General features: G+C 34.0%; 1 protein-coding gene across 1 annotated transcript in view; it reads right to left on the bottom strand.

Moving 5' to 3' along the window:
• The window catches only part of LOC103078004 (structural maintenance of chromosomes protein 2-like), a gene marked incomplete at its 3' end in the record, with an annotated part of 82,545 nt that extends 64,982 nt beyond the window's left edge, over positions 1-17,563 (bottom strand). The window contains exons 1-2 of the mRNA XM_007457656.1: positions 17,501-17,563; positions 16,926-17,140 (exon numbers count right to left, since the gene is read on the bottom strand). Coding sequence (XP_007457718.1) covers positions 16,926-17,140; positions 17,501-17,563 — 278 coding nt within the window. The remainder of the gene's footprint in view (positions 1-16,925; positions 17,141-17,500) is intronic.
• Between the last annotated feature and the right edge of the window lie 557 nt (positions 17,564-18,120).

Here is an 18,120-nt window from a genome sequence, read left to right as displayed (position 1 = left end):
ATCGTCAGGTGGACTCTCAACCACTGTGCCATCACGGAAGCCCTAAACGGTTTTTTTTTAAAAAAAGCAGGAGTCGCTATATTAACATCAGACAAAGTAGACTTCAGAGTAAAAAATTTTACTAGAGACAAAGAAGAATATTACATAATGATGAAAGGATCAATCCACCAGGAAGACATAACAATCCTAAATATGTTCACACCAAACAAAACAGCTACAAAATACGTGAAGCAAAAATTATATAACTCAAAGAGAAACAGACAATCCACAATTAGAGTTGGAGACTTCCAATACTCCACTCTTAGCAACTTACAGAATCACTGGACAGAAGATCAGCAAGGAAATGAAAGAACTCAGAACCATCAACCACCAGGTTTTAATTGCCATATTTAGAAAACTTCACCCAACAACAGCAGTGTACACATTTTTTTTCAAGTACCCATGGAACAGTCACCAAAGCAAGTGCTTATCTTTGTCCATAAAACAAGTTTCAACAAAAATTTAAAAGTTGAAATCATACAGAATATGTTCCCTGACCATAATGGAATCAAACTAGAAATCATTAACAGAAAGATGACAGGAAAGTCTACAAACACTTGGAAACTAAACAGCACACTTCTAAATAATCTGTATGTCAAAGGAAAACTCTCAAAGGAAATGTTAAGAATTATACACAAACACACAGAACTGAATGAAAATGAAAATACAACATATCAGAATATGTGCAGCATAACTAAAGCAGTGAAGAGAGTAAATTTATGAGTGAAATTTTCTAATATCCAAAGAAAAATCTACTTGGGCTTCTGTCAGGGGAAGGGGAAAAGCAAATATTTTAAATATGCCAGAGCTTTCTATTATGTTTAACAAGACCTGCCCTCAGGAGAAACTATTTTACCAGAACTTAACCTGCTGGGATATTATCAGAGCCTAACTAACCTGGCAAAGGGAAAAACCCAGCCCTAGCCCAGCTCTAGAAATCCTGTCCCACCTAAGGTCAGGGGGGTGGGGATGGAAGATATGGCAACTGAGAAATATGTGTGTTCACAGTCCACAGGCAAAGGCTCACTACAAGACGGAGACATAATCATGGGACTGAACAACAGTTCTCCTCCCTTGACACTACCACCACATTACTAAAGGCCTATATGCTGCAATTCCTTTTACTAGTATTTCATGTCCACCTATCAACAAAAACTTACAGTGTATACTAAAAGGCAAAAAAACAGTTTGAAGAGACTAAACAAGCATCAAAACCAGAGTGAGATATGGCAGGAATGTTGGAATTATCAGACCAGAATTTTTTTAATTATGATTAATATGAAAAGGGATTTAATAGAAAAAGCAGACAACATGCAAGAACAGATGGATAATGTAAGCAGAGACATGGAACTTCAAAGAAAGAATCAAAAAATGCTAGAGATATAGAAACACCGAAATAAATAATGCCTTTGATTGGCTGATTAGTAGACTCGACATCACTGAGCAAAGAATCTCTATGCTGGAGGATATGACAATAGAACTGAAAAGCAAAGAAAAAATTTAAAAAAATAATAGAATATCCAAGAACTTTGGGACAACTATAAAAAGTATAATGTATACATAATAGGAACACCAGAAGGAGAAGAAATAGAGAAAGGAAAAGAAGAAATATTTGAAACAATGATTGACAATTTCCTCCAAATTAGTGTCAGACACCAAACAACAGATCAAGGAACTTCAGAGAACACCAAGCAGGATAAATGCCAACTAAGACTTAACATCTCCAAACTACAGAAAATCAAGGATAAACTCCAGAAAGAAATGAAAGGATAAAAACACTTTATCTATGGAGGAACAAAGATGAAACATATCCAACTTCTCCACAGAAATCATGAAAGCAAAAAATAGTGGAGTGAAATATTTAAAGTTTGAGAGAGAAAACAACCATCAACCTAGAATTCTGTACCCTGAGAAATTATCCTTCCAAGGTAAAGGAGAATTAAGACTTTCTCAGGCAAACAAAAATTGAAGAAATTTGCTGCCTGTAGATCTGCTTTGCAAGAAATTTTAAAAGAAGTTCTTCAGAAAGAAGGAAAACAATATAGGACAGAAATTCATATCAACATAAAGAAAAAGAGCATAAGAGAAGGAATAAGTGAAGGCAAAATAAAAACTTTTCCTTATTCTTAATTGGTCTAATAGGTAACAGTTTATTCAAACTAATAGGAGCAACAATGTATTTGATTACCTATGAGATATCTATATCTATATCTATATATAGAGAGATATTTATGTGTGCTTACTTATAAGTAAAATGCATGGCAGCAGTGATGCAAAGGATGGAAGGGAAGAATTAGGAATATTTTGTTATTATAAGGCACTTGCACTACCCATGAAGCAGTGAAGTGCTATTTAAAAGTAGACTTGGATTAGTTATAATAATATATTGCAAACTCTAAGGCAACACCTTAAAAAAGTGAGAAAAAGAAGTATAACTGATATTCTAAGAAAGAGAAATGGAACTGTTGTATTAAATGCTGTCAAATCCACAAAAGGCAGAAAAAAAGTGTGGAAGACAAAAATAAGAACAAAGAAAAAGGGCAGCAAATAGAAAACAATAACCAAAAAATGGTAGATGTTGATCCAATTATATCAGTCATTACTTTGAATATCAATGGTCTAAAGACACCAATTAAAAAACAGAGACTGTCAGAGTAGATCAAAAAGCAAGACCCAACTATAATGCTACCTTCAAGAAACACAGTTTAAATATAAAGACACATACAGACTAAAAATAAAGGGGTGGAGAAAGATATATCACGTTAACACTAATCAAAAGAAAATGAGAGTGTATTAGTTTCAGACAGAGAAGACTTCAAAGCAAGGAAAGTTATCAGAAATAAAGAGGGGGAGCTTCCCTGGTGGCACAGTGGTTGAGAATTTGCCTGCCAATGCAGGGGATACGGGTTCAAGCCCTGGTCTGGGAAGATCCCACATGCCACAGAGCAACTAGGCCTGTGAGCCACAACTACTGAGCCTGTGCATCTGGAGCTTGTGCTCTGCAACAAGAGAGGCCACAACAGTGAGAGGCCCGTGCACTGTGATGAAGAGTCGCCCCCGCTCACCTCAACTAGAGAAAGCCCTCACACAGAAACGAAGACCCAACACAGCCGAAAATTAATTAATTAATTAATTAATTTTAAAAAAAAGAATGCATTGCTTTAAAAAAAAAAAAGAGGGGTATTATAAAATGATAAAGGGGTCAATGCTCTAAGAAGAGATAATAATCCTTAAGAAGACAGCCTAACAATAGAGCATCAAAATATGTAAGGCAAAAGCTGATAGAGCTGCAAGGAGAAACAGATTAATTCACTATTACAGTTGGAGACTTCAACACCCTTTTATCAAAAATGGACAGATCCAGGAGGCAGAAAATCAGTGAGGACATAGTTGAACTCAACAGCATCATCAATCAACTGATATAACTGACATCTATGGATGACTTCACCCAACAACAGCAGTGTAATACATTCTTCTCAAGTTCACATGAAATATTTACCAAGATAGACCACATTCTGGACCATAAAACACATCCTAACATATTTAAAGGAATAAAAATCACACAGTGTCTGCACTTAGACAGCAATGAAATTAAACAGAAAGAGCTGGGAAATCCCAAAATACTTGGAGATTAAACAACACACTTCTGATTAACAGTATCAAAGAAGAAATCACAGAGAAATTTAAAAATACTTTGAAATAAATGAAAGTGAAAATACAACGTATTGAAATTTGTGGGATGCAGCAAAGCAGTGCTTACAGGGAAATTTATGGCATTGAAAACATTTATTTGAAAAGAGAAAAGATCTAAAATCAATAATTTAAGCTTCCACCTTAGGAAACTAGAAAAAGAAGAGCAAATTAAATACAAAATAAGCAGAAGAAAAGAAATAATAATAATTAGAGCAGAAATAAATGAAACTGAAATAGGAAATCAATAGAGAAAAATCAATAAAACCAAAAGCTGGTTCTTTAAAAAGATCAATAAAATTGATAATCTTCAGGTAAGGCGAACAAAGAAGAAGAGAGATACAAATTGCTAGTATCAGAAATTAAGAGGAGGGCTTCCCTGGTGGCGCAGTGGTTGAGAGTCTGCCTGCCAGTGTAGGGGACACGGGTTCATGCCCCGGTCTGGGAAGATCCCACATGCCACGGAGTGGCTGGTCCCGTGAGCCATGGCCGCTGAGCCTGCACGTCCGGAGCCTGTGCTCTGCAATGGGAGAGGCCGCAACAGTGAGAGGCCCGCGTACTGCAAAAAAAAAAAAAGAAATTAAGAGGAGTCATCACTAGAGATTCCTCAAAAAACTAAAAACAAAATTACCATATGATCCAGCAATTCCACTCCTGGGTATATATCCAAAGAAAACATTAATTCAAAAAGATATATACACCCCAATGTTCATAGCAGCATTATTTACAATAGCCAAAATATGAAAGCAACTTAAGTGTCCATCAAGAGATGAATGGATAAAGAAGATGTGGTGTATATATATACAATGGAATACTACTCAGCCATAAAAAAAGAATGAAATCTTTCCATTTGTAACAACATGGATGGACTTGGAGGGCATTATGCTAAATGACGTAAGTTAGACAGAAAGATGAACACTGTATGATATCACTTATATGTGGAAAAATAAAACAAACTAATGAATAAAACAAAATGAAAACAGACTTATAGAGAATAAACTAGTGGTTACCAGTGGGGAGAGAAAAGGAGGAAGGGGCAATACAAGAGTAGGGGACTCAGAGGTACAAACTATTATGTATAAAATAAACTACAAGGATATACTGTACAACACAGGGAATACAGCCAATATTTTATAATAACTATAAATGGAGTGTAACCTTTAAAAATTTAGAACCACTATGTTGTACACCTGTGACATATAATATTATACATCAACAGAAAAAAAGTATAAAAAAATGTTTTAAAGAAATACTATGAATAACTCTAGGCCCACAAATTTGATCACCAAGATAAAATGAATCAACTCCTTAAAAGAAATGCCAAAACTCATACAAGAATAAATAGACAATCTGAACATAACTGTATCTATAAAAGAATTATCATCAACAATTAATAAACTTCCAAAACAGAAATCACCAGGTCCAGATGGATTTACTGATAAATTCTACCAAATTTTTTAATTTCCTTAAAAAATTCTACCATTTTTTAAGGAAAAAATTATACCAATTCTCTCTTCCAAAAGATTGAAGTGAAGAGAATATTTCCCAACTCATTCAATGAGGCCAGCATTACCCTAATACCAAACCAGACAAAAATTCAAGAAAAGAAAACTACAGATCAATATCTCTCATGAACATAGATGTAAAACTTCTCAACAAAATATTAGTGAATCAAATTTTAAAATATATTTTAAAAATTATGCACCACAACCAAATGGGATTTATTCCAGGTATCAAACCTGGTTCAACATTCAAAAATCGATTATGTAATCCATCACATCAACAGGCTAAAGAAGAAAAGTCACATGATCATATCAATAGATGAAGAAAAAAATTTTGACAAAATCCAACATTCATTCATGTTTAAAACTGGGACTTCCCTGGAAGTCCAGTGGTTAAGAATCTGCCTTCCAATGCAGGGGACGTGGGTTCGATCCCTGGTGGGGGAACTAAGATCCCACATGCCGTGGGGCAACTAAGCCCATGTGCTCTAGAGCCTGCACACCACAACTAGAGAGAAGCCCATGCACTGCAATGAAAGAACCCACATGCTGCAACTAAGACCCAATGCAGCCAAATAAATAAATAAATACCAAAAAAGAAAAAAAAAAACCTGTCAGCAAACTAGGAATAGAAAGAAACTTCCTTAGTTTTATAAAGAACATTTAGGGAATTCCCTGGAGGTCCAGTGGTTAGGACTCTGCACTTCCACTGCAGGGGGCACGGGTTCAATCCCTGGTCAGGGAACTAACATCCTACAAGCCACACAGAGCGGAAAAAAAATAAATAAAAGAAATTTACAAAAAATCTACAGTTCATATCATATTTAACAGTGAAAAACTTGAAGCTTTCCTGCTAAGATCAAGAACAAAACAAGGATGTCCCCTCTCACCACTGCTATTTAACATTGTATCTGAAGTCCTAACTAATGCAATAAGACAAGAAAAAAAAATAAAGATATACAGATTGGGAAAGAAGAAATAAAACTGTCTTTGTTCACTGATGACATGATCACCTATACAGAAAACCTGAAAGAATCAACAAAGAAACAGAATCAACAAAGAAACTTGGAACTAACAAGTGCTTATAGCAAGGTTGCAAGATAGAAGGTTAATTATACAAAAGTCAGTAACTTTCCTATATACCATGAACATATGGAATTCAAAATTAAAACTCATTACCATTTACATTAGTGCCTCCCAAAAATGTAGGTGTAAATGTACAAACTCTAATGAAATATGTATAAGAACTATATGATGAAAACTATAAAATTCATATGGACAAAAACAAAGAACTAAATAAATGAAGAGATATTCCATGTTTGTGCATAGTTAAGATTCAATATTGTCAAGACATCAATTCCTCCCAACTTGATCTATAGATTTAATTCAGTCCCAAACAAAAATCTCAATAAGTTATTTTGTGGATATGGACAAACCAATTCTGAAGTTTATATGGAGAGGCAAAAGACCCAGAATAGACAGCTCAATATTGAAGGAAAAGAACAAAGTTGAAGGACTGATACTGCCTAGCTTCAAGACTTACTATAAGGCTACAATATTCAAGATACTGTGATTTTTGTGGAAGACATATAGATTAATGGAACAGAACAGAGTCCAGAAATAAAACGAAATAAATATGGTCAACTGATCTTTGACAAAGGAGCAAAGGCAATGCAATGGAGCAAAGACATGTGGAGATGGAAACAACTAGACAACATCTACATGCAAAGAAAAAAAAAATGAATCTAGACATAGGTCATACACACTTCACAAAAATTAACTCAGATGAATCATAGACCTAATGTAAAACACAAAAATGTAAAACTCCTTTAAGATAACACAGGAGAAAACCTAGATGACTTTGGGTACAGCAGTGACTTTTTAGATACAACACCAAAGGCAAGATTCATGAAAGAAACAATAAGCAGGACTTCATTAAATTTTAAAACTTCTGCTCTACAAAACAGAATGTCAAGAGAAATGGAAGACAAGCCACATACTGGGAGAAACTGTTTGCAAAAGACATCTGATAAAGGACTATTATTCAAAATATACAAAGAACTTCTAAAACTCAACAATAAGAAAACAAACTACCTGATTTAAAATGGACCAAAGACCCGAACGAACACCTCAGCAAGGAAGATATACAGATAACAAGCATATTAAAAGATGTTCAACCTCATATGTCATTGAGGAAATGTAAATTAAAACAACGAGATACTACTACACACCTATTAGAATGGCCAAAATCCAAAACACCAACAACACCAAAGCGTGGTGAGAATTTGGTAACAGGAACTCTCAATCATTGCTTCAGGGAACACAAAATGATAGAGCCACTTCGGAAGATAATTTGGTAGATTCTCACAAATTATACATACTTCTACTATATGATTCAGCAATCACACTCTTTGGTATTTACCCAAAGGAGCTGAAAATATGTGTTCACACAAAAACCTGCACATGGATATTTACAGCAGCTTTATTCACAACTGCCAAAACTTGGAAGCAACCCAGGTGTCCTTCAGTTGGTGAATAGATAAATAAACTGAGGTTCATCCACTGAATGGGATATTATTCAGTGCTAAAAACAAACGATCTATCAAGCCATGAAAAGACGTGGAGTAAATTTAAATGCATATTACTAACTGAAAGAAGCTAATCTGAAAAAGCTACACACTATATGATTCCAGCCATACGACATTCTGGAAAAGGCAAAACTATGGAGACAACAAATAGAACACTGATTGTCCGTCCTTAGAGGGGAGGGAGGGACAAACATGCAGAAGAGAACACAGAGGATTTCTAGGGCAGCATATCTATACTGTATAATACTACAATGGTAGATACATGGCATTACACATTTGTCAAAACCCATAGAACGTACAGCGCCAAGAGTGAACCCAAATGTAAGCTATGGATTTGGGGTGATAATGATGTGCCAAGGTAGGTTCATTGACTATAACAAATGTTTCACTGTGATGTGGGATGTATACAGTGGGGGAAGTTGTAGGTGTGTAGGGGCAGCAGGTATATGGGAACTCTGTTCATTCCACTAGATTTTGCTATGAACCTAAAACTGCTCTAAAAATTAAAGTTTATTGATTTTTTTAAGTCAGTTACCAAAGGGAAGAGGGGAGGGGGAGGGGCAAATTACAGTTATGGGATTAAGAGATACAAACTACTATGTATAAAATAGATAAGCAACAAAGAATACAGCACAGGGAATTATAGCCATTATCTTGTAATAACTTTGAATGGAGTATAACCTGTAAAAATACTGAATCACTATGCTGTACATTTGAAATTAATATAATATTATAAATCAACTATACTTCAATAAAAAAGCCAGCATAAAACATTTGTGAAGTGTAAGGTTACAAAATATAATTTTAAAAATCAAGTGTTATAAACGGGCATCATTAGAAAACCTACAAACAGCAAATGCTAGAGAGGGTGTGGAGAAAAGGGAACCCTCTGGCACTGTTGGTGGGAATGTAAACTGATACAGCCACTATGGAGAACAGTATGGAGATTCCTTAAAAAACTAAAAATAGAGTTACTATATGACCCAGCAATCCCACTCCTGAGCAAATACCCAGAGAAAACCATAATTCAAAAAGACACATGCACCCCAATGTTCACTGCAGCACTATTTACAATAGCCAGGTCCTGGAAGCAACCTAAATGCCCATCGACAGACAAATGGATAAAGATGTGGTACATATATACAATGGAATATTACTCAGCCATAAAAAGGAACGAAATTGGGTCACTTGTAGAGATGTGGATGGACCTAGAGACTGTCATACAGAGTGAAGTTATGTCAGAAAGAGGAAAACAAATATCGTATGTTAATGCATATATGTGGAATCTAGAAAAATGGTAGAGATGAACCAGTTTGCAAGGTAGAAATAGAGACACAGATGTAGAGAACAAACGTATGGACACCAAGGGGGGAAAGCAGGGTGGGGGAGTGTGGGTGGGATGAATTGGGAGACTGGGATTGACATATATACACTATGTATAAAATAGATAACTAATAAGAACCTGCTGTATAAAAATAAATAAATAATTTTTTTAAAAAAATCAAGTATTAGAAAAGTTAAAGTAGGCCAAGAAAAATATTCTATACTATAACATATGTAATCCAAAAAGAGAGGTCTTAAAAATCCCATCAACCTAACTTTGCAATAGATAGAAATGGACAAACCGACATTCATTTTGGAAGATTTTAATATTCCCCTATGATTTGCCAAGTGAAATAGGCAAGAATAAGCAAAGACATACAGATTTTGAATAGCACAATTAACTGGTGCACTTTAATGGATCTATTAAAAAGTTATATCCCTAATACAAAGAACATGCCTCATTTTCTTTTTTTTCTTTTTTTTTTTTTTACCTTATCAAAATAGGTAAGGAGTGGATTTATTTAGAGAGATAGACACTCCACAGACAGTGTGGACCATCTCAGAAGGTGAGAGGCCCTGAAACATGGGGTGGTTAGTTTTTAGGGACTGGGTAATTTCATAGGCTAATAAGTGTAAGGATTATTCCAACTATTTGGGGGAAGGGGAGGGAATTTCCAGGAATTGGGCCACTGCCCACTTTTTGGCCTTTTATGGTTAGCCTTAGAACTGTCATGGCACTGGTGGGTATGTTATTTAGCATGCTAAGGTATTACAAAGAGCATATAATGAGGCTCAAGGTTCACTGGAAGTCGAGTCTTCTGCCATCTTGGACCTAGCTGAGAACATGCCTCATTTTCAAGTAGTTATGGGGTAGTTCCAAAAACTCACTGTTTTTTAAACTCTCAGTAAGTTCTTCTAAATAAGTCACATTCTCTGTCCATGGTGGAATACAAAATAGACATAAATAAAAAGATAGCAAAGAAAAAAAGGTATTCACTTAGAAAACTTAAAAAATGTTCTTCCAAGAGTCTTAGATTAAAAAGGAAATAAAAACTGAACTCCCATCTTATTTAAAAGTAAATAAAAATAAAACACTATTATCAAAATTTTGTTGTGAAAACTTATTACCACAAGGAAACTTAAAAACTTTAAGTGTAACTACTAGGAAAAGAGACTGAAAAATTAGCCAAGGCTTTGGTGAGGTAACTAGTAAGAAAACTAGAAATTTTTTAAAGCATAATAAATAAATAAAAATAAGAGTGTAAATTAATGAAATAGTAAAGAAACAGATTTGATCAGTTAAGCTAAAATCTGGTTCTTTGAAAAGGTCAATAGACAGATCCGTTTCTTTTCTTAGGGAATAAAAGTTTCCTCTCCCCTCTCTTTATCCTGTCTCTCTCTTAATCAAACACAAATAATCATCCCAAGAAAAGATAAAGGGGGTCATAACAGATACGGAGGAAAAGTTTTAAATAAAAGGATACCACATATTACTAACTAATGAGAAACTTGAAATGTAAGTGAAATACTTGTTTTTCTAGGAAAATATCAATTTCTAAAATTGACTCAGGAAGAGGTAAAATCCACAAATAAACCAATAAGTACAGAGGACACATAATGAGTCATCAAAATTCTACTTCCCAAAAAAGATACAAGCACACTCTTTATGAAGGATATCCGCCAAAGCTGCAAGGAACAGGCAACTCATGTGTTACTCAACATGTCTGGTGTACACAAAAGGTGAAAGGCTTCTTAACGTTTTTCAAGAGGCTAGTTTAAGCCAGTATTTATACTATAAAACAAGACCTCACCTGTGAATACAGATGCAAAAATCTATGTAAAACATTAGCAAATTAATCCAGCACCATATTAAATATAAATAATTTTCAGAAAATTTCTCACACAGGGCTTCCCTGATGGCGCAGTGGTTGAGAGTCCGCCTGCCGATGCAGGGGACACGAGTTCGTGCCCCGGTCTGGGAAGATCCCACATGCCGTGGAGCGGCTAGGCCCGTGAGCCATGGCCGCTGAGTCTGCGCGTCCAGAGCCTGTGCTCCGCAATGGGAGAGGCCACAACAGTGAGAGGCCCACATACCGTAAAAAAAAAAAAAAATTTCTCACACATAACTAGTAATATGGATAATTATTTTAGTGGTACAAAGACATTTTATTTTAATAATTATATCTTTATTTTTAACCTTCTATTTATGGCAAGTGATAATGTTTTCCCACTTACTTTTCTTACAGAAAATTTCCTTTAAACATATATATTAAATGGAGCATTTATGGAAAAATAGTACAGAGTGCTCATAGCTGTAAGCAAATGCATAAAATTTAGGGAACTCTGAAATACACACCATAATCCAAATGGCTTTATACCAAAAATGTAAGTATAGCTTAATATTAGAAAATATATTAGGAGAAAGTGATGTCAACAACATGGTAGAGTGAATATATAGGTAAGTGAAGATAAGATGTTACCTAAAAAAGGACTATTTTATTTATGAGACATTTTATACAAACATAATGGTAACCACAAAACATAAATCTAGAGCAGAGACATGAAATATAAAAAAAGAGGTAACTGAGAAAAACATCATAGAAAACCACTAAACCAAAATGGCAGGCAGAATCACAAGGAAAAAGAAATAATGGAGAAATAGAGCAACCAGAAAACAAGATAAAATGGCAGTAATAAGTCTTCACCTATCAATAATCACCCTAAATGTAAGTGGATTAAATTCACTAATCAAAAGACAAAGAGTGGCTGGACTGATTAAAAAGCAAGACCCAACTGTATGCTGCCTCCAAGAAACTCACCTCAGCTCTAAAGACAAACACGGGCTCAGAGTGAAAGAATGGAAGATGATACTCCAAGCAAATGGCAGCCAAAAGAAAGTGGGTATAGACATACTCACATCAGACAAAACAGACTTCAAGCCAAAAAAATTAACATGAGACAATAATGGACACTATATAATGATAAAGGGATCATTCATCAAGAAGACATAACAGTTATTAATATATATGCACTTAATCTAGGAGCACAAAAATATATAAAACACTTATTAGCAGACCTAGAGGGAGAAACTGATAGAAACCCAGTAATAGTAGGGAATTTAACACTCCACTTACATCAATAAATAGATCATCTAGACAGAAAGTCAACAAGGAAACACTGGCCTTATGTGAAACATTAGACCAGATCGATGTGATAGATTTGTACAGAAAATTCCATTCCAATGCAGCAGAATACACATTTTCTTTCAAGTGTGCACAAAACTTTCTGAAGAATAGACTATATGTTGGGACATAAAACAAGTCTCAATAAATTTAAAGACTGAAATCATATGAATCACCCTTCCCAGTCACAATGGTATGAAAACAGAAATAAACTGCAAGAAGAAAGCTGGAAAAGTCACAAATATGTGAGGCTGAACAACATGGTACTTAACAACTATTGGTTCAATGAAGAAATGAAAGAAGAAATAAAAAATTACCTGAAGACAAATGAAAATAAGAATACAAAATACCAAAATCTATGGAATGCAACAAAAGCAGTTCTAAGAGGGAAGTTTATAGCAATACAGGCTTACCTCAAGAAACAAGAAAAGTCTCAATGAAACAAGAACAATATTAAACAATCTAACCATACATGTAAAGGAACTAGAAAAAGAAGAACAAATAAAGTCCGAAGTCAGTAGAAGGAGGGAAATAATAAAGATCAGAGAGGAAATAAATGAAATAGAGATTAAAAACACAACAGAAAAGATCAATGAAACTAAGACCCGGTTCTTTGCAAAGATAAACAAAATTGACAAACATTTAGCTAGACTAACTAAGAAAAAAGAGAGAGAGGAGGCTCTGTTAATAAAATCAATAAAATCAGAAACAAAAGAGAAGAAATAACAATGGGTACCACAAAAATACAAAGGATTATAATAAAATATGATGAACAGCTATATGCCAAAAATTGGACAACCTAGAAATGGACAAATTCTTAGAATCATACAACTTTCCAAGACTGAGTCATGAAGAAGTAGAAAATCTGAATAGACCAATCCCTAGTACAGAGATGGAAACAGTAATCCAAAAGTTCCCATGAAACAAAAGTCCACCAGAAGACCAGAGGGCCTCATAGGTAAATTCTACTAAATATTCAAAGAAGATTTAATATCTATCCCTCTCAAACTACTCCAAAAAACGTGAAGAGGAAGGAAGACTTCCTAACTCATTTTTATGAGGTCAACATCACTCTGATACAAAAACCAGACAATGACCACACACACACACACACACACACACACACACACACACACACACACAATTACAGGCCAATACCTCTGATGAACATAGATGCAAAAAATTCTCAACAAAATATTAGATTAATAAAACAATAGATTAAAAGTATAATAACCTTGATCAAGTGGGATTTATTCCAGGGATGCAGGGATGCTTCAACTTCCACAAATCATTCAACGTGATACATCACTATAACAAAGTGAAGGATAAAAGCCATGATCTCATTTCATAGATGCAGAAAAAGTATTTGAAAAGATTCAACACCAATTTATGATAGAAACTCTCAATAAAGTTAGTATAGAAGGAATGTACCTCAACATAATAAAGGCCATATATGACAAACCTACAGCTAACATCATACCCAATGGTGAAAAACTGAAAGCTATCCCCCTAAAGTCACAAACAAGACAAGGATATGCACTCTCACCATTCTTATTCAACATAATACTGGAAGTTTTAACCAGAGCAATCATGCAAGAAAAATAAGTAAAAAGCATCCAAATTGAAAAGGAAGAAGTAAAATTGTCACTATTTGCAGATGATATGATTTTAGATATAGAAAACCCTAAAGAATCCACACAAAAAAACTATTAGAAATAATAAATGAGTAAACTTCCAGGGTACAAAATCAACATACAAAAATCGGTTAGGTTTCTATACACTAATAATGAGTTAGCAGAAAGAGAAATTAAGAAAATTCTATTTACAACTGAATCAAAAAGAATAAGGCACCCAGAAATAAATTTAACCAAGGAGGTGAAAGACCTGAAAACTCTAAGACATTGTTGAAAGAAACTGAAGACAGAAATAAATGGAAAGATATTCCATGCTCGTGGACTGAAAGAATTAACATCGTTAAAATGTCCATATTACCTAAAGCAATCTACAGATTCAACAGAATCCCCATCAAAGTCCCAAAGACATTGTTCACAGAAGTAAAACAAAAAATTCTAAAATGTATATAGAACCACAAAAGACCCTAAATAGCCAAAGCAATCCTGAGGAAAAAAGAATAAAGCTGGAGGTATCACACTCCCTGATTTCAAACAATATTTCAAAGCCATAGTAATCAAAATAGCATGGTATTGACAGAAAAAGATACACAGATCAATGGAACAGAATTGAGAGCCCAGAAATAAACCCATGCATATAGGGACAATTAATTTACAACAAAGAAGATAGAAAAACATTTGTTAAAATTCAATTCCTGATTAAAATATTAACCTTAAGGATCTAGAATAAAAGGGAAATTACTTTGATAAAAGTCATCTTTAAGAAACCTATAGCCAACACCCAATTTAACATAGAAACACACTAGATGGGTTCACATTAAATCAGAAATAAGACAAAGATGCACTCTACAAGTTTACTGTTCAATACTGTTCTAAAGGTCTAATCCAAGTTAATGAGATAAAAAGGATGGGGAGTGGGGAACTATTAGAAATTTAAAGGTAAGACAGTTACTATTTGCATATAATGTGATAGTCTTATATATGTGTACTCTGTATATATAAAATGAATATATGTAATATATTCAATAAAATCAACTGAAAAACAAATACAAGTAATAAAAGAATTCAGTAAGTGAGCTAGTTACAAAGTCAATATATGAAAATCAATAGCATTCAGAAAAATTTAAAAATCTAATGAACAAAAAGATCACATCCCCAACAGCAAAAAAAGTTACATGTCCAGGAATTAAACTAATATGGAATGTGCAAGAAAATTCTAAAATTTTATTGAGTGATTTAAACAAAGCCTGAATAAATGGGGGAAAAATACCATGTTCCAGGATAAAAAGACTGAAAATTATAAAGATGTAAATTCTTAAGATGTCAAATTGCTCTAGAAAGCAAATGCAACTCCAATCTAAATCATAATATAGAATGTTTTATGGAATCTGATAAGCTGATTCTAATTCATCTAGAAAATATGTTAGAAAAGCCAGGATAATATGAAAAGCAAAACAAACAGTTGCCATACAAAATATCAAAACATATAAAACAAAAGTAGTTAAAAGTGTGTTGCTGACCCACTCCTATACACTGGATATTTGTGTCCCCCCAAAACTCTTAAGTTGAAATCTATTGCCCAATGTGATGATATTTGGAGGTTTGGCCTTTGGGAGGCCAAACCAAAGGGTATATAGAAAGATATATACCAAACCATTAAAAGTGTTTTTTTATTTTTTTATCTCCAGTAAGAAGAAAGCAATCAGAAAGATAAAAAAGAACTTTCTTGCCTTTTCTTCTATATATCAATACTTCTTTTAGTTCGTATGTTTATGTATTATTTATATAATATAATATATTATTCAAGAAAGTGGGAGTAACACCAAACAAAAGAATCTGACAGGCAAAAACCCTCCAAATTTAAAATTTTAAACTAGATATTTTAAATTTTTAATTTTTCCACTCAAACATTATTAAATACTTTACTATTCAGACTTGAAATTCAAGAAAATATAACAAAATTTTCTTAGCAAAGGACTAAGAATCGGCATTTAATGTAATTATTCAAATTTTTAATAAAATTTAATAGGAGTACTTAATCCTAAGAGATTTAAGAAAGTTTCTACTTTATAAGGACACGATTTCATTATATTCATTAGTTCATAGTTTACTAACATCAACTGTCGATATTTTCTTTTTTTTTTTTTTTTTGCGGTACGCGGGCCTCTCACTGTTGTGGCCTCTCCTGTTGCGGAGCACAGGCTCCGGACGCGCAGGCTCAGCGGCCATGGCTCACCCGCTCAGCTGCTCCGCGGCATGTGGGATCTTCCCGGACCAGGGCACGAACCCGTGTCCCCTGCATCGGCAGGCAGACTCTCAACCACTGCACCACCAGGGAAGCCCCAACTGTCGATATTTTAAATGGAGACATATTCATTCAAAGGAAAAGCCATGAAACAACAGCAAAAACCCTTTTGTAGAAGTGTTTGTATAAGCTCAGTGAGGTGTCTTTAGGCAGACTAACTTGCTGATTAGACTCAACAACATTAGGAAACCAATCTTTAATTTTATTCCAGTTTCATTGATTTAGAATCATGTGCCAATTTTAATGTTTTGGTCTCCTTTTCATAACATGAAAGCCTTATTCTATAAATCTAAATATTCAAGCACATTTAAAAACAAATGTTAGATATCATATCTACCAAAATTCACCTGATTTTTGATAGATAAATCTTCCTAATGGTAAAATTAAGATATATATCTGGGGAAAAGTTAAATCAACCCATCACAACTTATAGTTACTGAATCAATTGGTTTCTAATTATTGATAGAAATATACACCTCAAAGGAATGCTCAAATTATATTTAAGAAGTATATTTAGTAATCAGTAATAATTAATAAACAAACTCAAACGTATTAAGGTATAAATTATATTTGATGCAGAGAAATTCTAGAAAAACAAAGTCATCTATACTCTGTACTTTTCTTCCAAACTAAATAAATGACAGAAAAGAATAACATATTCTAACCTTTCCATTTTGGATTCATTGTCAATTTTGTACTGTTCAAAATCTTGGCTAAGAGACTGTAGCGTTTCTTGAAGGCTCTTTTCACGTTCTACACTTCCTTGATAAAATTTCATCTCTTTTTCCATCATTTTCACTTTTTCTTCCATAGCCTTAAACTCATGAAGAATTAGATAGCTGACTCCACAGTACTTACAAACTTTTTCTTCTGGAGACATCTAGAAAATAGAACAGACATTTACTGAAATGATAGTTTTTAATTCTAAAACATAACGTTCAACTGAAGATGTTATTGTAACCATGTTGGTTAAATGAAGTAAATGTATACTGTGCTATGCCATGGAGTAATACTTGCAACACTGCATACATCTGGATAAAATTTTAAAAACTGGCATGATACTGACTGACACAAAATCTTGGAATTAGAATAGGGTTGTTCAGAGTAATAATTTCTCCATGGTATCTCTAAGAAAGTTTTACTCTTGAAATATTTTCCATAAAATAAAACTAAAAATGATGAAAACATCTTTACAATTCTTATTTTAAGATGACTTTTCCACGATGTGGGAATAAATCACTGGCCTTTCACTTCCAACTGCACTGTGATCCTGGAGATGCTTCTTAGCTTCTTCAGATCTCATTTCCCTCATTTATAAAATTATGGCATTGGGCCAAATGAACTCTAAATTCCTGTTCAGTTTTTTAACATTTTAAGATTTTTATAGAATTTAACATGTCATAAAACCAGAAATAGGAGAAACACTTTGAACCTAATCTCTTCTGCCTAAATCAGATAGTACTTTTCCCCTCAAGTAGGTATGATTATACCTATTTTACACTTAAGGAAATGGGGACTACTGAAGTTAGATAACCAGCTGCTAAGTAGAGAAGTCGGCATTAAACCCAAGTCTATTTTAAAATCAGCACCTATGCCTGTAACCATTTGTATCATATTATCTACCATGTGAATGTCAGCTAAATCCTCTTACTTCCTTCAGATAAAATGCTTATACATCTTTGGCCAGATAGGGGCAGTGAAAAATGGAATTTTAGCAAAGTCAAGAGAAAGGTAATTCTTTTTTCTGTCTCAAGTATATAAATATTCTTCAAGTAGCCTCTACTTGTCTCACTATTCACAAAGACAGGACAAAGCTTTGTTAAATATTTGCTCCAGGGCACTAAAACTCTTAGATTATAC

This window comes from Lipotes vexillifer, unplaced genomic scaffold (genome assembly GCF_000442215.2).
Source record: "Lipotes vexillifer unplaced genomic scaffold, Lipotes_vexillifer_v1.1 scaffold897, whole genome shotgun sequence".
In the NCBI taxonomy this organism is placed as follows: Eukaryota; Metazoa; Chordata; class Mammalia; order Artiodactyla; family Lipotidae; genus Lipotes; species Lipotes vexillifer.
Note: the sequence above shows the minus strand (reverse complement) of the source record. Positions and strands in the feature narration are given on the sequence as shown.